General features: G+C 37.5%; 1 protein-coding gene across 4 annotated transcripts in view; it reads right to left on the bottom strand.

The window, feature by feature from the left end:
* Positions 1-23318, bottom strand: part of epha4b (eph receptor A4b) — a 112591-nt gene that overhangs the window by 27039 nt on the left and 62234 nt on the right. For 2 of the 4 annotated variants that reach the window (XM_079612574.1, XM_079612576.1), the window contains exons 6-9: positions 21476-21588; positions 18950-19112; positions 16044-16152; positions 14573-14611 (exon numbers count right to left, since the gene is read on the bottom strand). In XM_079612574.1, coding sequence (XP_079468700.1) covers positions 14573-14611; positions 16044-16152; positions 18950-19112; positions 21476-21588 — 424 coding nt within the window. The remainder of the gene's footprint in view (positions 1-14572; positions 14612-16043; positions 16153-18949; positions 19113-21475; positions 21589-23318) is intronic. The other 2 variants (XM_079612575.1, XM_079612577.1) reach the window with 1 other exon arrangement.

Here is a 23318-nt window from a genome sequence, read left to right as displayed (position 1 = left end):
TGTAACATTAATCACTGTTTTCCAGTCTGTGTGTACTTTAAAGTCACCATGAAATCATAATTGAAGATTCTTATATTTTTACAGAATGTTGCATTCAGATCTGCTTCCATTTAGTTAGTAACGTCTAACTTCCTACGATCCAATCAATCCCCAAAGGACAAAATCAAACCCGCCCTAAATTTTTTTTCTCATTCCAGAAGCCGTTTCAATCGGATATATACATCACAATAGGGAAGAAAAGATGATCAAAACTTCCCTTTCATGCTGACTTTAATTGAGTCTGAATGTGTTTGATTGAGTATGCCACCTAAAACATGAATAAAAGTGTTCAAATGAGAGTTTGTATAAGTGTATGCCCTGATAAAAGTTTGTCTTTGCATATATATGTGTGTGTGTGTGTTGAGCACACTAGCACATCTGTGAGTAGTCTCTGAGGGCACGTTGGAATGTCTAAAAATACCCACTGGTGTGCTGGTGTCTCCGTGGGTATGATTCTGAAACCGTCTGCCTTCGCCTGCAGCAATATAGTGCAACATACCCAGTATAAAAGCTCCTGGAACATTTTAAACATCGCAGTCATTTGTCAACTAATTGCAGTTGCAGTTTACGCAAAAAAAAAAAAAAAAAGTTCCCCGAAGTGTGTCTCCTGAAGGCACATGGTAATGAAATTATAATAGCAGTTTCACATTTTTAAGTGAACAAGTTTACCTTTTCATATAATCGGTGTCTGTGATGGAAGCTTGAATATGAGACTAAACACAAGCTCAAAATTCCCTTGTGTGTAAAATGAGGTGGTTTATATTTAATATAGAGTAAAAATAAATGGATGGTTGAGTTGTTACATGATTTATGTAGTAAATAAATAAATAAATAACAATAAGGTGTCAGTAATTCAAATAATAATAAAATAATAATAATAAGAAAAATCATTCAAGATAGCATTTTTTTATACATGTTCAACCCTGGTGTTGTGTATCAGAGACTATATAAATCTTTCACCTTTTAATTAGTTAGGAGAAAATCTTAGAAAATTGCAGCTGGAGGTGTTACCAATATGGACGCCGAATGTACTGATTTGTGCCTTTGGGTGTCTAGAAACCCATTTTTTATCCTCCGTACCTTACAGCAGGTCATGAGGATGCTTGACTGAAGATCTTCTTGAACCGAATCAGCCTCCGCATCGTCCCACATGTAACTGCCTAATCTTTTATGCTCCTTTGCAAACAGCATTACGCTTTAATGAGAGAAGCTATGAGGGAATTACATTTCCTTTCTTCAGGTTCTCTTCTCCCCTGTTCCTGAGCCTAAACTCCCCTCGGTAATTTGTCTCAAAGTAAGAATCACTCATGACAGCTAATCTGAGAAGAAAATGTAGAACTCTCTCATTACAATCAAGGACTAGTACATTTTAAAATCATCTTTTGATTATAATTGGTTTGGGGCGAGTTCCAAGGCTCCCGTAATAAGCGTGCTCTCCGTTCGGCACGGCGAGGGAGCGGCCGAGCCTGTGATAAGAGTCGGCAGAAGGGAGACAGATGAGCTGGAGGCTTCTGGCTTTTAATTTGGCAGTAATGATGAGGAGAGGGGCCGCCCATGCCAGGGTCACAGGAGCCCAGCCATGGCCAGTTGGCAGGCTGAAGCTGTGATTGCGTGGCAGAGAAGAGTTTGAATGATTCGGTCTTTGGCAAGCACACCTCACTCACACACACACACATACTGTACATACGTGTGTATACACCACATAGTGGAGCCGACTCCCAGTGTTCATCATGCTCCATCACTTTCGTTTGATGCTGATTTTATTTGGCTGAATCAAACACAAGCTTGTCATCATGTAAACGCCACTAATTGGCTGGACGGATGGATCCCCCTGTGCACGTGTGTGTGTGTGTAAACCCCGACTCATCTTGTCATTGATGTCAAGGAGAATGAAGAAAAAAAAAGGAGACAAATGTGCCAAATAAACAAGAACGGTAGGTGAAGGTCATCAAAACTAGAAAACACGCCACTTTCTCATGTTGTTTTATGAATGCAATCTGACAAATGTGAAAATATCAGCAAATATAACAGCTGTTTATTATGATAGCACTCAGCTATGCTGTCAGGAAAGTGACAAGTGCATACCAAAATACTTTGTGTGTGTGTGTGTGTTGTGACAATGATTTTTCATTCGTTTTCTAAAGTTTTATTAGGTTATAATCCAATACCATCATCTATTTACAGAGATGTATAAAAGTACAACAGTTACATCAGCAGCATTCTAGCATCTTACTTTCTGAAATAAAGGTTGTTTCTTTTGTCATGTCATTTTATAGTTTGTCATGAGTTTAGATTGAGATAGATAGATAGGTAGATAGGTAGATAGATAGATAGATAGATAGATAGATAGATAGATAGATAGATAGATAGATAGATAGATAGATAGATATTAGATGGATGAATAAGTGATAGAGAGACAGACATTGGATGGATGGATAGATAGATAGATAGATAGATAGATAGATAGATAGATAGATAGATCACTTATAAAGAGAGACATTGGATGGATAGATAGCTAGATGGATGAATGGATTAGATGAAAATGTGCGGATTCTATGCTGCATACGTCAATAGGAAACATACATTTCCATTACATAGTGTGTATGCGGATATTGAGGACCACAAATCTTGTCAATCTGTTCTCACTGTACGTCTGTATGGCTGACAGGCCTCTCAGGAATCTAATGAGAAAAAGAGCATCTTGTATTGACAAAACGTCTCTCCTTGACGAACAAAGCAGTGAGCATCATCCTGATGAACGACTCCAATCTTCCAGTGTTCCTCCAATAAATGAGCGTGTGCTGCTTGCTTTTGTTCAGCATGGTCTCTGCTCTCTCGGTACGGCCTGAACACCATGAGGACAAATCACTTTGTGTTGCCTAATGCGCTCTCGCTCTCTTTCTCCAGAACATTCTGCCCCACAGAGGAGACAGATATGAGATGTTCGGTTTGCCTGGGCCTGCTATTGTACTCTGCTGACAGGAGGGGGGGGAAGCTGTTCTCGCTCTATGTGAAGGTCTAGCATATTTCAGGTTCAGATTTCCTTATTCTCTGAGTCGCGCACTCAATTTACATATCAATTTACCTTCCTGGTCTAATATGCTGTCACATGAGCACCGTTTTTCACGACGGCTTACAGATTTCTGTCCTGCAGACCATGCCATTGCTTCTATGAAGAATAGTTCACCTAAATATGCAAATTCTGCCATCATTTATTCTCCATAATGTAATTCCAAACCAGTATGGTTTTCTTTATTCCATGAGGCACACAAAAAAATATATGTTTTAATAATATTCCAGCCACTCTTTTGCCAAAATACACAAAAAAAAGAATAATAAAATCAGTCTCCTGAAGCTATTCAATAGCTTTGTGTGGTTTTATTATCAAAATTATGTTGTCAAAATCTGGACTTCCAACCCAAGCTCTCATTGACATGTTCATGAGAGTTCATATTAGAAGTAAGAATATCAGAATAATGAATTAATCATTCTTTTTGAGAATGGATCTTTTCCAGAGGTGTAAAAGAGTGCATGAAAACCATACCTGAGTAAAAGTACAGATACCTTGCAGCTAAAATAACTCCATTACAAGTTACAAGTCACTAATTCCAATACGACTTTAGTAAAAGTCTTAGAGTATCTGATTTTAACAGCACGTAAGCATTTTACTCATACGGAATGTAGGGTCAAAGATGCACTAGTCCTCAACACTTAAGATACATACCAGTGAAAATAAGAAACTTTGCAATAAATCAAGTTCGACTCAACAGCCTCAGTCAAGCTCAAGTGCACAAAAAAGGCCGAAGTAAACAAATATCCTTTAAAATGGTCTCGTCAATATAGCGGATAAATAAAATAATGTTAAGTAAAATTAAAAGTCGTGCACTGGATGTGCTGGTTTCGGCCTCATCACCGGCTGCAATCATGACTTCATCTCATAAATCAAACACCTGCGATTCAGCAACTACCTGCTAATGCACTTACATTCATGTAAAATAGCCTTGTTGACAAGTGTGGGTGAGTAAAGGAAAAATGCATAAGATATGGTACCGTCAATGCCCTTAGATGGCAATATCACTTCTTTACAGCAGAAACAAAAGTTAAAGTTAGGTGCAATGCAAAATAATCAGTAAAACTACAAAGTAGCCAAAAAGATACTCAAGTACAGTAAATATTTACATTTACTCAAATACTTTACACCACTGATTTTTTGATTGATTCAGTTCACATAACTGTCGAAATTATTTGTTTACTTATAATTTTAGTTTTTTAATAAACAAAGCTATTGCATGGCTTCAGAAGATTTATAATGTGGAATGCCGAGTCGTACGGACCACTTTTAAGTTTTTTGTCTATTTGGTTGTTTTGTCATTGACTGCACCCAATCCGCATTCATTTTCACTATATGGAAAACTTTTTTTAAAGGTTAAACTTTTTTCTATTGCTTTTTGATGGTCTCCTATCCAGATTCAGATTTTAAACAGATTAATTAGCATAGTGAAGACCAAAGCACAGTATCAATAAATAAATATATATTTTATATATATATATTTTAAAGACATTTATACTACTTTTATTTTATTTTATTTTTTAGCAAGGATGCATTCAATTGATCAAGTGACAATACAAATATTTTTAATGTTACAAATATATATATATATAAAAAAAATTCTTTTGAACCCGCTATTCAGCAAACAATCCCGAAAAAATGTTTATCACGTTTTACACAAAAATATTTAACTGTTTTAACACTGATAATTACAGTATACGTAATGTTTCTTGAGTATAAAATAAACATATTAGAATGATTTTTGAAGGATTTCAGCTTTGCCAAAAATCCTTCAAAAAATTAGAACAGAGCTAAAATTACTGTACATTGTAATAATATTTCACAATATTACTGCATTTTTGATCAAATAAAGACTTCTTTAAAAAAAAAATGAAATCTATTAAAAAAATCTTACAGACCCCAAACTGTTTAAGGGTAGTGTACATGGATTTGAAGAAGAAAAAAAAGATACAAAAAAATCAATAAAATAAAAGTGTTAATACAAATGTAAGGAGGAATTTAACAGCTTGTTATAGTTTGTTAGCCATTTTATGCATGTCGCACAACATTTCAGTTATTCTTCTCTCTTATCTGACCTTTTCACTTTTTAGAACTTCCATCGCCATCGTTTCTCCTTTCCTTTTATCTCTCTCGCTATACTTTCACATCTACAGTACGTCTTGACACTCTTTGAGGGCTTGAGTCGGAGCAGGGGCTGACGATTGTGCTGACAGTGTGCTTTCTGCTCGGAGCGCTCTGCTGAGCTCCGGCATACTAACGCTATTGAAATGAGACTTGGGGAGAAAGTGATCCACTGTAACAGGAACCCTAGAGCTGTAGAGCCCATTCCCATCAGCCCCAGCCCTGAGCGGCGAGCTGACTAAGGCACTTTTTGATTCCCCCATCTCTGCGAGGTGCCTGGTGTGAAAAACGGCTCTCTCCAAAACAGAATCTCTTCAGGATCAAGAACGCCGGCCAGACAAAGACATCGGCGTGATCAAACGAAAGGAAACTTTCTCCTCGGCGTCAGCTCGGGTGGATGGGTTTTTACACCGAGACGCCTTTAGAAGAAAGTTTGATACCTTTAAACTGAGTAAATATGGATGTAAAGGGAAGGCTTTGAAACCAAACAGTCTCAAATTGAAATGTGAATCTAATGGAAGTTCAAAGGCTGGAAAGATGCAAAAGAACTTCTCAACCTTGACAAAACCTTCTCGAAATTCACATTTTGGACAAACGACGATAAACAAGCTGCATAATGAGACATATTTCAGATGAAAAGCAGGCTTGCTTGATATTCAGAAGAGTTGATGGAGACTGTTTGGTGCAAGTGGACTACAGAAATACGAGGATGGCATTCCATTCATCTCCATTAAAGCCTCCCTAGCCACATGTCCTTGCCAACTGTTTCTAACTGACTTGCAATTAGGTGAACAAAAAAAAAAAAAAATGGTTCAGATATTCCCATGACTGCTGCTGCCCTTACCCTCGCGCTCCAGCAGTGTGTTGAATTACGATCACCTCATCTGCTTTAATTCATCTTGCGTCTCATTTTACAAACACAAAATGACCGCCTTCGAAATGGGAGCAAGAGAGTCGGCATGAAGTAAGCCATTCGCTAAAGAGTAATCAGTGACTGTTTGGTCAAAGTTACGACCCTTTGAAATATCAGTTAGATTATTATAAACTTGAAACTAAAACTTCCCTTTTAAGCTTGATTTTTATTTAAACTAACATACATGTTTATCATAGGCTTCTGCAAAATACACACATCTGACCTCTACGCTGACCTTCTCTACTGATCCGTTCTACCCTTTAAACATTCTCCTCCTCTCAGAGTGATGAATGGCAGGCGGTCTTAAATGCTGACTTCCTGTTTGGCGCGCGTCTGGGCTGAGGAAGAGCTGTAAAACCTGAAAGGAGCCTGCAAAGGGCACAGCATGAAGTTATTTCCTCCCATAATGCTTAATTGCTTGTTTGATTACCTTGTGTTTTTTACAGCATTAAAACGGGAGGTGACCAACCTTAGCTTTTCATTTGACGATAAGCATGTGACCTTGAGATAACCGTCCATGCTGATGACACAAAACAGCTACGGACAAGGTGATGTGTGGATTTTACTTTTTATTAATGTGAGAACTAAAGCAGCGTATGAGACAGAGTGACCTTTTCAGGTCTGCAAAATGTCTACAGCTAATTCATGAAGCTACTCTGGAATTCTGAAAAAGCTAAAATAAAAATATTAAGTTGAACTAAACCTTTTACAGCCTAGTACCATAAGTTTTCTCATTTCCACCAATATTTTTTTTATTCTCTTAAATGAAGGTTCCAGAAGGGGGTTTTCGCAGCAGAGCCACAGAAGAACAATTTTTTGCCTTCGCAAAGAACCTTTCACTGAACAATTCTTTAAAGAACCATTTTTGTCTTAAATCTAAAGAATCTATACTACTACTATATTAAAACTTTTGTGGAATGGTAAGGTTCCATGGAAGTTAAAGAAACAGAGATGCCAATGAAACATTTATTGTTAAGAGTGTTTAGAAATCAAAGGTCTGGTGCTTTAAATAGTTAACCCAAAATAAAAATGCTGTCATAATTTCAGAAACACCACCACTGTAGTCTAATTTGAACTAATAACATTTCAGACAACGTCAGGTGCTAACAATGTATAAACACTACTTCAAAATAAAGATTCTTCAATGGTTCTTTGCATCACTTTATGTTTAACTCTTCTTATGAAGCATATTTTTTCACTGTATTAAGTTACATTAGAGATTCAAAACGTACTTGATGGGATATTACAGGTTCTTTAAATCAGCATTTTGGATTAATGTCGCTTAAAGAGGTGACTTTCTTCCAAAACACAAAATATACTTTGACAAATGTTGAATTTTTTAAGAATGCTTGATGTGGCGAGCAGGACGAATGGCGTGAGTGATAATGAGCGACACCTGCGTGACGCACCGGCCTCGTATCTCTCACGGAGGAGCGGAAGCATAAAAGGAGGATCGAAGACAGTGGAGATTGAGAGAGGACAGGCCTGGACTTGTGTTTTGTTTGTTTTATTATGTGTGACAGCAGTCGTCCATGAGGAGCTGTTGTGTTTACTTTTGTTTTGTATTTGTTTATTTTATTATTAAAGTTGTGAATTTTCGCCGGTTCCCGTCTCTTTCTTCCCACAACAACGAACTGTGTTACACTTGATTTTGCCCAAACAATGGAAGTCAGTTGCTTTGGAACCCATGGATAAAAAAAAGAAAAGAAAAAACTCTTCTTTTGTGTTACACAGAAAAAAATAAAGTCATAGAGGTTTGGAACGACATTTGGGAAAGATATGCTGATTTAAAGAAACTACAATTTCACATCAATAACCTTGTTTTTTCATCTCTAAAGATCTATACAGCCCAAATAACTCAAATGTACAGAGAAAAATTATGCTTTAAAAGAGGATTTGTACACTGAAGAAATTTTATTTTGAAGATTGCTAGATAATAAGTTGCGTTTACACGTTTGTTAACATCTGACGCACTCCAAAACACTTTTGCTATATTTCAAATTAGACGGCATTGGCCGTGTTTGAAGCTAGAATCAAAGTAAATGACTTTCAGGGGTCTCTATTACTGACAAAAAAAAAGGAAAATTATGTGAATGATCTCGTCAACATTCGGTAATGAGGAAATTCAACAAATGACAGCACTTTGTTCTGAATCCTTTGTTCACTACTGTCACGCCAATAAAGAGAAAGGGAGTGAAACAGGGATCGGATTTGTTTCTGGGCTTTAGAACATCTATGCCGCATGCAATGCAGAACAAAAGAGAAGTTACAATACACTACACAGCGTCTGTACAAAATGAGTCTAAAAACATTGACAATAAAGTTGAAAGAGATGCACAGAGAGGCTCTGCAATGCTCCATTTTTTGGGAACGTTTTGGCCTGCAGTGTCCATCAGAAGGCCTGATTAGCATAAACGACAGGCTTTTTTCAAAGATCAGACGGTTTCTAATCATTCGGTGTGTTTGCCACAGTGCTAATAAGATGGAGACGGACTGAGAAATGCCTCCCTAATGCTTTCATCACGCAGAGTGGCTTTTCAGATTAATGGCAATCGGAGACACCCACGGCTCCAGCTCACGGGAGCCGTCGACGCTGCATCGTGCGGTCATTACATTATCGCGCAATAACAGATAGCCCGAATGAATGCGAAACAAAACGCCCGTCCCTTGTCTCTTGATCCTTCATGTTCTTTAAGCTATACTCGCTCTTGGCTCCTTTCTCTGCTGGAGGAGACCTGGCAGACATCCAAGGCCTGCGCTTGCTGTTTTAAAAAAAGATTTACTCCAGCCAAAGTCATTATTAGTGAAGTGAAGAGATTAAATGGAGATATGTGCTAAATTCCAGGATGTGTTTCTGATAGGTGTGGAGCAACATCTCATTTGTTAGCGATTCATTACGGTAATTGTGAATGCAGGAGAGAAAATTACGGTGATAATGATCCTGTTTTTGAGAGCCGCTTTTTATTAGTTTGATTCAGTACGGCAGTCAGAATCCAATTAATTAAGGAGTTTGACCTCTGACATGATTACTAGTGTCGCCCTAATCTATGCAGGGGCCGTGAACGTAATAAAACTCTCATTTGCTAATCGGCCAAAAGAAAATGAAATGGCATAAAGTGCATGCCTTTGTTTTTTTGTGAAAAAACGACAGTGTAACTGAGACTAAACGTGACAAGAAGGTCATTTTGGTTGACTTTTAATTAAAAATTATAAATACTGCGGATAAAAATCGTGAAATGTTAAATCGGATCTTAATTTAAGTTTTTATTTAAATGTTATTATTTAAAATATTATTATTATATTATTATTAGTAGTAGTAGTAGTAGTAGTATTAGTGTATTTCTAATGTTGCACATGCCCTGACTTTCTTTAATAAAATATTATTAATTTAAAAGCACAAATAATAATAATAATAAATGTCTAATCTCTTAAACTAAACCTGAAAAAAGCACTAAATAAAATTGTATAATAATAAATAAATACTACTAAAACTACTACAACAAAATATTATTATTATAATTATTACTGTCTCTGAAAACCAATCATAACCAATCATATTTCTAATGCTATGACCTTCAAATGCTAAAACTTTTTGTCTGTCTCAGCAAAGCTTTTTGCAGAAAGTACTATAGTACTTGGAAATTTACACTTTTCCTCAAAGAATGAAAGCTCCAGCCACACAAACAGGCCTGTCACCTCTTTCCAACAAAAGCTCTAAGATTCCCTTCCTCTATAATTGTGCTCGACAGGAGGCAGCTTGCTTTGCTTTCATTATCTCAGTGTTTACTTCTCCTTTATGCTGACTGCGCGATATTTCAGTCGCTACTCAAATCGCACCGCTCAAAATGAACTGAGCTATAGTGCAGTCCATCCTATAGAAACAATTATAGGGCCGACGCTGCTGCCAAAGAGTGCTTTTACACACAGCGAGTATATTGCGGTGAGAGGCCAGTCCATCACATTAAGAGGATGGGAGAACCATTACACCTCTGGAAAAATGTGAGAAGTATGTGCGTGTATGTGTTTGCACGTGTGTGTAAATTAGAATGCATCGAGAAGGCCCCGCTTGCAATATACTTGGGTGTTCACCATTCCAGCTTTTAAAATGAGACGGCTCTTCAGTTCATACGCAGTTTTGGCTCTAAAACGTCATTATGTCTGTTGTGCTACAATTGCAGGGTTGGAGAGGCGCTTTGGTGTGTCTGTTAGCGGCACAGATGCATCTATACCGGGGTAGAAAAACAAAGAGCCAAACGTTTATTAAATTGGTGCCATTTGGCCAATCAAAGATGTCACTTCGATGTTACCAAATACGAGCACACTAGAGGTAAAACCGAACATTTTATGCAAAAGTCCATTATGAACATGGCAGATAATAGGAGGAAGAAAATTATCGAAAACATGTTTGAGTGCATGAAGTGCTCTCAGCTTTAGGTTCTTGGGAGAAACGTTCTACTCACATGAAAGTGGCTGAGTGTATGCACATTTTCCTGTCATCATTAAGTTTTAAGAATAACCCAGGGCTTGTAGCAGATGCTTCGAAGATAACATCTCATTGACAAAGAGCTTCTTTTTCTCTCTGATTACATGGGCTTGAAAATCTTCCTGTGCACTTCATCTTTTATTACACAGACAAATTCATCTGTGCCATACTTGCATCATCAAGGATTTAAGTGAAAGATCTCTTGTAGAAACTCAAATTCGCCCTGACATGGCGATAAGCAGACTGCATATGACAAAAGAGGGAGAGGGATTTAAACACACATTATACACTTAACTCTTTCCCCGCCAGCGTTATTGATCATTTTCACAAAACTTTCATGGCCCCCGGAATATTTGGTTGTATGAATATCTGAACATGCAATACAGTCCCTAGAATAAGTGAACACACCCATGCTAAAGTTGACTAAAAAAACACATATTTTGGAAATTGATCTTAATGCCTTAATTGAAAAAAATTAGAAAAACCCCAACCTTTAAGGACACCAATTTCCTTTGTGAATGAATAATTTACTAAATAAATAAATGTTCTTCCTTAAAATACAGGGTGCATAAGTCAGGACACCCCTATATTAAATTCCCATAGAGGCAGGCAGATTTGGATCCAGGATACTATGCATCCTGATAAAGTTCCCTTGGCCTTTGGAATTAAAATAGCCCCACATCATCACATACCCTTCACCATACCTAGAGATTGGCATGGTGTACTTTCCATAAGATCATCTCTCAATGCAAATCAAACCAGCTATTAGGCTAACTGAAATAAAACCATGCCAATCTCTATGGGAATTTAACATAGGGGAGTCCTGACTTATGCACCCTGTATTTTAAGGAAGAACATTTATTTATTTACGATACATTATTTATTCACAAAGAAAATTGGTGTCCTTAAAGGTTGGAGTTTTTCTCACTTTTTAAATTAAGGCACAATTTCCAAAAGATCATTTTTTATTCCTCTTTTTAGTCAACTTTAGTATGGGTGTGTTCACTTATTCTAGTGACTGTATATCAAAAGAAGAGCATACCCTCTGCTTTTAAACAAAAATATTTTTTTTATTCTAGCTTCATGCATATTTCTATTAACACTTAAATGTGGGTAAGTTTCATAAAAAAAGTCAAATTGAGCAAAAAGCTGAGAAAATCTTGCTTTTGTCAAAGACTACATCAGGTTAGAATTCAGAGAGATGATCAAAACATCCATCAACACCCCCAAAGCTCCACAGTCCTATAGCTCGACATTTCATTCAGTAACATTAGACAGTTATGATTCATATGCTTTTTAATGTTGATGATCACATGATTGTATGCATCTGCTTACATAGGCTATCTCTTGTTTTCGATTATTCTTCGCCGCCTGTCTTTTGATCAGGAGATTCTGTACTCTTTCAGAAGATGTAATAGCGGCCCTACTGTATAACAGTGAAAACACGGAAAGCTGGAAAATCCATCAATGGAGTGGAAGTGTTATCTCATAAATGATGGGAATGTCTGTCAATGGCAAAGGGAAAGTGTTAAAGGACAAGTTCGGTATTTTACACCTAAAGCCCTGTTTTCAGATCGTTTCTGATGAAATAGAACGGTTAAGATTGAAATTTGGACACATGCTGCTGGCCCGAGAATTTTCGGTTTCTGTGGTAGACATTATAAAGAGGACTGGGCAAACTATTTGTATAAAAATTAATGGGAAAATCAAGATGCTCAATATTGCAGCTTCAGAAGTTAAAATCCCAATTTGTTTTCTCAAGTCTAGATGGAACATGCACATTTAACTGGAAGTGCAAATAAAGTTTTTAGCAGCTTCATGCAAAGCTTTTAAATTTTTTACAGTTACTGAAGCCATTGTAGCAATGCTTTATTTGAGGTAAATCACTATTCATTTATTACAAAAGTATCTATTAAGCAGGATCTACCGAAATACAATAAGTGATAAACAACATTCAGATGGCCATGTAATCTTAACATAGTACCCCAAGTAGGCAACCGTTCTTTGTAGGCCATATTCATTATACGATTTTAAATATTTCTTAAAAATTATTAACTATTTAAATGAGGGGGGAATCACTTTTCACCTTTAAGAAGCATAATAGAACCTTTCAGATAATTAATTTATTCAATATTAAAAAATACAGCAGCTATTGATAGTTATTCAAAAATACTATGCTTGCTTGATTCGAGTGCAGCAGAAAATATTAAAAATGTAATTAAAAAGACAAATATTGGCACGTATGGCGTGCACGCCAAATAATTAGGCGCTCCACTGAGGATATGGCTTAAAAGAGATAATCCTAAAGGATAGAGAGAGTTAGACGTGGGAGTAAAATAGATTTTCCAACTTTCTCATAAAACAAAAATAATTGTCTGGCAATGATGAGAGCAGCAGTGATGTTCGATAAGTCCAAGAGCTAAATTTGCAGGAGTTTCCCAGCCGTTAGCACCCACCTGCTGTGTTTTAATTGCTTTTTAGGGAAACAGAGTTTAAAAAAAAACAAAGCAAATTGTACGAATTTGATGACTGAACACCATCTGCCAGCTGTAGCACATGCCAGTTTTTCCTTTTGTCCATATATATAAGACCACAAATATTCTGTATTCTTTCGGCCAATGTAAGTCCCTGGTGCACTGAACAAGCAAATTAAAATAGCATTATTTATTTATTTGCTTGTTTTGATGTCAGTGGCTATTTTCTTCACATTAAAAGTAAAGAGAATCGAGAGAACAGAGATAATATTTTGTATGCTAATGGCTCCAACTAAAACTTTATTTCTATTAACTAGCACACTGATTTTATATTGAGACTTTGGCTGTATGGCCGATTAGAAACATGCATTTTTATGGTATGCTAATCATGCTTGCCTGTTTTCATTCAAGAAGGCGAATGGCGCTAATTAGCTGTATTTCAAACGATTATAATAAAGCATAAATCCCAGCCTCAGTCTTTGTGGTAGGCTGCGACTAATGTGCAAGAATTATAGCGGTGGAGCAAGCAATGCTGATGTTACAATCTCTAAATTATGCATTATCTCTGTGAGCCAGGTGAAATCATCAACGGCACGGTAGCCTAAGCAAATACTGCTCATGTTCCTACTGACCGAAAAGGAGAAAGAGGAAAGGAGAGAATTGGGGACTAGATATAGAACAAGTAATACAGCTGAAAACTGAAGGTCTACTCAACCACTCTGCTACTGTTTGTTCTCTCGTTTGTTTGTTCATTTGCTAATGTTTGTTCATTAGTTTGCTCATTCCTTTTGTTCACTCGTTTGCTCGTTCTTTCTTTCTTTCTATCTTTCATTGCAATGTGATTGTTACAAAAAAAGGAACTATACGGTTATCCGGACCACACGTGTGTCTTTTAGTCCTGTATAGTCCGTATAGTCATCCCTGATTGGTCATAACCCCAGTGACAGGTAGGTTTGGGGGCAGGGTTAGGGGTAGGCCATCGTATGATTGGTCTTAACCCCAGTGACGGGTAGGTTTAGGGGCGGGGCTAGGGGTAGGCCATCGTATTATTGGTCTTAACCCCAGTTACGGGTAGGTTTAGGGGCGGGGTTAGGGGTACGCCATCGTGTGGTCCGGATAACCGCATAGTACCCCCCCCCCCCCCCCCAAAAAAAAAATGGATGTACTTGGCAGCTAAAGTCCTAATGGTAAGAGGAAACAAAATGGTCTCGATAGGTCAAGTGGGATTTGCATAGACCAAGACATAAAGTGTGGAAAGGTGATTATGCTGTTCAAAATCTCGCCTTGAAATCCTGAGCTGCATGAAATGAAACTATTCTCAGCGTTTGAAAGTAAGCCAATGGTTCTCCTCAATGACATATAGCTGGCCTGCAGGGGTTACTGAGACCTCTCAGACTTCTCTCTAAAGAACAGTACCGTTTGCATAATCTTTCTATAGTATGTCAGACAGTTGTGTTAGAGTGGAGACTTACGCCTGAGGCCTGGTGTCAAGGAATAATCTCCTGGCAAACCTGCACAGTGAAATAAGAAAGAAAAAAAAAACATTTGGGGGCCTCAAATTTGTGGGAAAGACTGTGTATCTGCAATATGCTACAGCAGAGTGTCTAGCTTTTTTAACATATTACTACAGTAATCGTTCACTAATTTGTATTATAAGCTCTGTTTAGTTAGGCTGGCTTATGGTCATGTCTACCACTCAAGTTGAGCTATTTTTACCTTGACAAATTAGGATTGACAAATTGAACAAAACTATCAAGGCCTACGGATAAGCATTGATAGGAACATTGCTTAAAGCAGACAATTTAAAATCTGAGAGTAATTGTCCTGAAATGTATTGCACAATGCTTCAAATGAGAGGAATTTAGAGCGAAATGTGTCTGAAAGAGTCCAACAGCACACTAAAGACAACAAAACTGTCTTCTAATTCATTTTGTTTCAAAATATTAGAGCTAAAACCATGACTATTAGTCGACTTCAATAATTGACCATCCTTCTCCTTTTCTGTCCACCGCCACCTAGATCTTACTCTTCTACAGTATGTCTTTCATGTGTCTTCTTGGAGTTCACAATCTTAAACACTTAACTTGCGGTTTCTTTATCCGAGGAGCACCAAACGACACCTTCAACACATTCTGCTTTAGCAGCTTTCCCTCCGAACAGAGACATGAGAGAGCTCTAATGCATGATGCATGAAGCTGCACTGGCTTGTGGGTAAAACCTGGCGAGAACCACTCCTCTTCCTCTGCCCTACGATAAGGACTCGCATATTCCAGTCTTACATATTTATTGTTTTGGTTTATAGTTGAGTGGTTTGAGATTAATTATTTGTTGCACATAAATCCATTATGTGCATTTCTACATGCTCTCAGCAGGCAAACATGGGTCTTTTCTAGTCAATACTGAATAGGGCACTCAGTGTGATAGGCAATCACCTCAGATCAATACTAATGTTTTTAGAGACTTCGGGCGAGCTTTGTTCGAGAAAGAAACCGCTATTTAATTCAGTCAGAGTATATTTATTATCAGCTTTAATTTATAGGCTCAGTACGTCTCATCCAACTGACTGCACTGTCTTTCTGCTTCAGCTATTGTTTGAATACCAGAGATGCTGTGCAAAATGTCTCCTCAGACTTCAATTTCAAACGCTTTTTTCTTGGGTTTTAGGAGCCTATAAGACACACCTCACTGAGTGCCTGTATGGGCTGTTCAAGCTCTTTTAAAAGCTTTGCCATGGAAGAATCCACACTTCATTTTCTAATTCAAGGTTCAATTTCTTGTAAAATCGCCATTTGACAGCAGCTCTCAGATCTAACGAACAGAAGCATTTTATTTTGCTCAGTAATATCAGCCCCCGGGACCGGTACTACTTCTTCCAAGGCGGTTCAGAAGGACAGAACGACTAAAGCAAAGGTCAGATGACGTTAAAAAGAAGTTCTTTCTTACCGTCCGCTCACTACAAAACACGCCACCAGGAAGATAAGGAGCACAATGCCACCAGCTATGGACACCGCAAGGATTGTGGACTGGTTAGGGTCCCCAATGGCCAGCATATCTGAAGAGGGAGAAAGAGAAGAAGATACACATTTGTGTCAATGTTAAACCTCAGTTTGGCCTCAGAAAACTCAATGAGTTCCTCTGACCTAATCAAAACCCACAAGTAAAGATATTCAGGCATGTGATAAGGTAAGGACAAAAAAGATGACAATAATAATAATAATAGTAAAATTACAATACTGTAACTTTAGCTTGATGTTTGTTCCACAGGTTTGTATATTTCTGTTTTAACCAGGCTTGTATTTTTCCAAAAGTAGATTTTTTGCAATATAGTGACATTGGTTGTAAAAAAATATATAATAGCATTTATTAATATTAGACCCCAAAGAGGGTTAAATATTTAGCTTCAGTGTCTAACTTTGCTTTTGTTCCCTCCAAAAAACAAACAAACAACGTAACCAGCTGCATCTGGCCACTAAATATGTAGGCGAAGACGGGAGTCAATTTTCTAATTTACGCATGCCATCCAAATAGGTATGTTAACAGAGGGAATAACAGGCTCGGTTTGAAAGTTTCACGGCGAGTATATGGATTTTATGCTGCCGCAATCGACTCATTACTCAAAACAAATACATCATTTATCAAGCCCGGCAACGCATGAGTAACCGCCTCTTTCAGGAAAATGAATATCTCCAGCAACAGGAATTGATTTAGAATTCCACTCAACTTCATTCAACAATCTCAGTTATGCACCACGTACAGAAAGAGATCGCAACTCACTGAGACAGGAACAGATGCACCGATCAGCTAAGCAATATGCTAAATATGAATTTCTCACAGCTATATGATTGTACCAAGATTTTTTTTTTTTTGACAGGGACAGTGACAGGAAAGGACACGGAGAACTGAAAGGAAAGGACGTGGAGAACAGAAGGAACAGGATTAGGAAAATAGGAAAGCAGGATTCAAGCTCAAGTACCCCGCACGAGCACCAGAGCTCAATATGTCACCGCAGTGTTTTTATAGTTAACAATAAATAATTAGATAGAAAAGGACATGGAAAAAAATTGTTTAACTGAAATAATAAATAATAAACATAATAAAAAAATACAAAAATAAATGTTAACTGAAATAAAAATAAAAACTAACAAATGAAAAAAAAATGGTCACAAATTAATTTGAGTTTTGTTTTAAGAAGAAAAATAAATTGGAAAACTGTAAACCTTTACAACCAAAATGCTACCAGATATCAATAACGCTGTAAAATCCAGATTCATTTAGCCTTTTAAATTCAGCAGCCCTAAATTAAAAATGTAGAAATTAATTTAATTTCAAATCAATAAATAAACAAACAAAAATTATTAAAAAGATAAGTTTAAAATAAAAGACATAAAACCGAAATAAAAATGTAAAACTATAATTGCTAGATTGCTAGCCAATGGTTCCATAAAGGAGATTTATTGGAATATTTTTCTACATTATCAGACTAAATGCATATGCTGTTTACAGTACTGTATGTTCTGCTCTGATGTGTATCGTATGAACTAATGCACACGGTGAAAGCGGTTTATGAATGTCAGTGTGAGCCGAAGGCTTAAGCATTTCTTATATAATTAAAAGAGCAATTACTACACTGGACTCGGTTAACTTTCAGCTTGGCAGATCAGGTCTGCTGAGCTCTGTGATATGCTTCCAGAGACGCTCGCTGGGCCGTAACATGCTTTAAATTAGGCGCATATACCACAAGGTCTCTGTGTTTACCGTATGCCCCAAAGCCTTTTAAAATGTGCCACCATTCTTTGATCTCCATCAAAGGAACACAGGTCAGCTGAACACAGCTTCGTTTGTCCTCATGAGACATGGCGACACACACATGCTCACCTCCCAGGGAGCATAAGCAGGAGGTTTGGTAAATAAATCACACAGTTCACCATATTAAATCCAATGCAGTATCCTGAAACCACAGCATCTGCTCAACAATGGAAAGAGTATATAGAAAGACACTGGCGTATGGGTGCGGGATGACGTTATGAGTTTTCTACATTGGAAATTATGTGTGTTGGTATGGGGGGTGGGGTGGATGGTTGTCGCCTCTGACTTTCTTAGTTGGGGACACTTAATATTTAATAATATTATTGATCTGACTGTACTGACGCTGTTGTATGAGAACTGAACTGAGCTGGACAATGACAACATCATTTATTTAATTTTTTTGCAGAACTGCTTTATAGATTAAATGAATTAATTTAATACTTAAGGATCTTTAGAACAGAACTAAATCAACACTGAACTGACTTGATGCATTAATTTCCTGTTATCACTGTAAAGCTGCTTTGAAACAATCTGTATTGTATAAAACACAATATAAATAAAGGTGACTTGACTTTTTGAGCACCAAATCAGCAGGATTTGGATCATCTTCTGAAGGATCGATCATGTGACACTGAAAAATAATGGCTGTTGAAATTTCAGATTTGTCCAACACAGGAAAAAATTATATATTACACAAATATATTAAAATAAAAATCAGTTATTTTAAATTGTAATATTTCACAGTATTTCGGTTTTGCTCTATTAAGCATCCAATAAATGTAATCAAAATCATACCGATCCCACATTGCTGTCAATGTCTCGAAAAATAACTAAAACTATTGCATAGACACAAAGAAAAGGCATAATCCAGATAAAATTCTTAAAAGAGGTTAAATTTCCCAGCATAACATCACTATTATGCTATTAGTGCTGGTTTGCGGTGGGCTCCCCAAAGATTTGCGGTATGCCACTAATGAACCATCAATAGAGTGGATCAAAGAAAGGGAAAAAGGAAACTGTTAAGAAAAGGATAAAAGCATCACCCTCATGACTGGTCTCCAGCTCTATCTCTCCACCGTAGCTGCCGTAGCCTCCGTCTGTGCGCGCCCTCACTCTGAACACATAGGTGGTGCCCGGCTTCAGGCCCTCCACTGTCATCATGTGGGCTTTGGTTTTCAGAACCGTGTAGTTCTGGTCTCTTTGGTTCTGGAACAGAAAAGAACAACAATGTTCAAAAAATTCACTCACAGTAAAATAGTTTTGGTTGGATTTATAGATAGAGAACAGACAACTATGGTACATTTAGACTCGCAGACTGTTCCTGTCGGAATTTAATGGTCATTTGGAAAATGTTACCAAAACTACCATTCAAAAGTATAAATGTTTTTGAAACAAAATGTTATTATGCTTACCAAGGCTGCATTTATATGATCAAAAATACAGTAAAAACAGTGATGTTGTGAAATATTATTACAATTTAAAATAACGGTTTTCTATTTTAATATTTTTAAATGTGATTTATTCCGGTGTTGGCAAAGCTGAATTTTCAGCATCATTACTCTCGTCTTCAGTGTCACACGATCCTTCAGAAATCATACTAAAATGCTGATTTGGTATTATTATCAATGTTGTAAACAGCTAATTATTATTTTTGTTGAAATATTTTTTTTTAACAATGTCAATGTAATGCATCCTTGCAGAACAAAGGAAATCTTACAGACCCCAAATGTTTAACTAGTTTAATCTTGACAAACTGTTTAACATCACACTTTATCAGTCATTTCTTTCAGCAGACATCTAATAATCAACATGAAATTTTTAAAGTTTCAACAAGCCTTTTGTTAAATTTTACTGATGCTATGCTAACAATGTTAACAATTCAATATGTAATATACTTGTTAAAGCTTTTTAAAGTAAATGGCAGGGTGACAGTGTTGAATTTCGAGTCTGTGCAGTAGAATAGTGCATAAGAGGATTAATGAAGGATATTATTTCAGCAGCATGTTAACACTGTAGCCAGCAGGCGTCATATTTTGAGTCATTTTAGAGAGGCAGATGCTGGGGTGCTAACTGTCGAGGCCAGGGCTTTCATTTACCCTGTTTGACATGATTATTGGTGTGATTATAGTTACAGTCAGACATCTGCGGTGGCGTGTGAATGTGAGTCTATGAATACAGTGTGTTGATTAATTTTATAGTAATTACCTTGTCTGTCAGCTAACATTTTACATGGCAGATTCACTTATTCTATTCTGCATAGTGTACACAGAAATAGCTGAAATCACTAGTTTGGATATAGTTGGCTGACTTTGTCTTACAGTCAGCAGTCTGGATAGTCATTTCATTTCAATTTACTCTATGCGTTTGGCTGACGCTTTTATCTTAAGCTACTTGCATTCAAGCTATTCAAGTTTTTAAAAATGCTATGCGGATCTAAAAATATATTGTAATATGATCTTATAAATTGATCATTTAAACCTAGAATTGTCAAAAGACCATTGATATTCCTCAAAGAAATTAGCTGCCAGTCACTTTATCAGATCAGCGTTTCAGCCAAAACACCCTTTCAAAACAAATAAACCTTTTTCAAATATTAAAGAACATCCCGCAACCAAATGGGTTCTGGGAAAGACTTGGTCCCTGTCCACCACGCCCAGAATGAACAAGGGCAGAGCAGGTTTGTGTGTGAGAGCGTGGGACTATTCCAGTTCCAACAAACACAGCATGAACCACACGATCTCCAATGCCAGACACCCATCCTGGCATTCAGTCTGAGCTGACATCCCATAATCGCACAGCAACCAGCATGTGTGCCAGACTAGACTGGGTCAAACGATAGCATCTGTGCAGGTTTGATGTAAAAAAAAAAAAAAAAAACTTCAACCGTCAACAGACAGTACGTTTTGATTGGAAATTTTAGAAATAAATAAAAAAATTACATAAACAAAAATGAATTGATTATTGGATGTACTATCCCTAAAAGCCTTGATTTCATTACTTATTAACAACATGCACGTTCTCCTTTACGTCTGGATATGTGTGTATCTGTGTATGCAGGTGTGTTACAGTAAAGATATTCTCTCTGATTGGAGAAATATAATATAATATAAAATAAATAAATAAATATTTTAAGATATGCCAGTGCAAGTTGCTTCCAGTTAAAACAGCTGAAACATGCATTCTAGTCTGGGAATAGGCTTAACCCTTGTCTGTGAAACTGGGGTTGAGTATACAGGTGTGTTTCTGTGAAGCCATTCTCTCTGATCGGTGACATCAGCCCTGGTTTCATTCTCCCGTTATAATTAAAGAGCTGTGTGTATGTGTGAGCAGTCGGCTGTGGCGTACAGGGTCTACTGATTGCTTTCATTCCCAAAGGCACGATGATGCTTCAGCCCTCAATTACACATGCCAGAGCTGCCTGGACAACTGCAATCGTTGCAGCTTTTAATGGAGGTCAAAGAAGCATGTTTGTAATCTGTGTATGAGGATGAGAAGTCAGCTTGTTAGAGTAGAGCTGATGGAATTAAAAGAGAGGAGAAAAGAAGAAGAGGAGAGGAGATGAGATGTACCTTCTCATAGTAGATGACTTCATATTCCACTATGACTCCGTTTGGTCTGTCGGGTCCTTGCCAGGCCAGTGTGATACTGTCTTTACTCTTTCTCTCTTTCAGGATCACATTCACTGCAAACAGAGTGAGACAGAGAGAGAGAGAGAAGAGCCATAATGAGATGATGTGCAAACAAAAATGGTAAAATGGTCTGTCATTAAGTAGTGAAGACCACCTCAGTTCAGTCGCAGGTTTCTGACCCGCACGGTTTTATTCCAGTAACACTTCTATTGCTACAAAACTAAACCACTGAGAGCTCAGGATCCCCTTACACACTCGAGAGTGCTTTACACACATACACACAAGTGCTGTGAAACCTTTGTCTAAAGAGAGACACAGGGGAGCCACACGACAGCAGGTAATTACACTCCTGAAACACAGTCTAACACCTTCTCTGTCTCTCTCGCCTGTCCCTTCATCTCTCACTACAGCGGGACGGACAGAGGAAGGGAATGAGAAGGGGGGGCAGAGACAGCAGGTCTGATATTTGGTCAGATGGTTGGAGGTAAATTCTCCTGGTGTCCTTCACCTCCTCTGTGCTCTGAGATCTGTGAACAGTCTTCAAAATTACACCAGCATACAACACGCTCGCACGCACACACACACACACGTTTGTACAAACTGTATATTCTATCCCCTTACTCTGCCCCTATCCCTAAACCTACCCATCACAGGAAACATTCTGTATTTTTACATTTTTAATAAAACATTGTTTTTTATGTTTTTTAAGCTATTTGAATTATGAGCACTCATGAAATGTCCTCATAAATCATGTTTAAGTTGTAATACCAGTGTAATACGCATGTCATTATACCGATTTGTGTCCTCATGAATCACAAAAACAAGAGCGCACACACATACACACACACACACACACCAATGTTTTATGGGGACCATAGACGTAATCATAATATATATATATACACAGCAACACACTATAATATATACACACTTGCTTGAGGTTCTTTGTAGTTTAGTTATTTAAAACACTAGTATATAGAAACTACTTAGTTTTCTAAAGAACTAGAAAGTAACAAATTATAAAAATAAATGAAATAAAAATAAATATATAAAAACTTGTGTTATTAAAAAAAGTTTCTTCCATTGCATTCTAATGCAAGAAAATCCTTTTTGTGGATGTTTTTTTCATAAGAGGGTGCCATTAAATGTGAATTTTTATGAGCAAAATTCATTCCTAAATTGCTCTAAACTATACAATATTCAGATTAGGGTTGGTTCACGGTTTGACGTGGCTGAATGTATAAATCATTGGGATCTTTGACCCTGTTCTGACACTAAGCACTTCTCTCTCAGCATGTGCCTGTTCTGCTCAAGAGCCTCCCTCTACAGCCCGACCAGCTTCATACATATTTAATACCTCAGCCGAGCCTTACACAAGCCCAATGCCACCATATACACATTCACAAACACACATTTAATGAGAACACGCCTGCCCTGATGACCCTTGTCGGCCTGTCAGGGGTGTGAGACAGGGAGTTTTGGAGGGCAGTTGTGTCTTTACCACATTTTAGCACCAGAGAGCGAGTCCTGACTGCAGATAACATATTCGATGACATGTATTATTTAGAGCTATTAGAATCCTATGAACTTGTGAACTTCCACAAAGGTTGTGTGTGTGAAAGAGATGGGAATCTGGTCGAACAACAACCCTCTGGCTGTACTGAACCGTTACTTTGGCTGTTATTCAATTCTGGAACCTTGAGCAGAGCAGGGAAAATACGGAACAATATGATGCATCACAAAGACCAGCTCACAAACGCAAACACACACCCGACGCAAGGGC

This window comes from Phoxinus phoxinus (assembly GCF_949152265.1).
Source record: "Phoxinus phoxinus genome assembly, chromosome: 5".
Lineage (NCBI taxonomy): Eukaryota > Metazoa > Chordata > Actinopteri > Cypriniformes > Leuciscidae > Phoxinus > Phoxinus phoxinus.
Note: the sequence above shows the minus strand (reverse complement) of the source record. Positions and strands in the feature narration are given on the sequence as shown.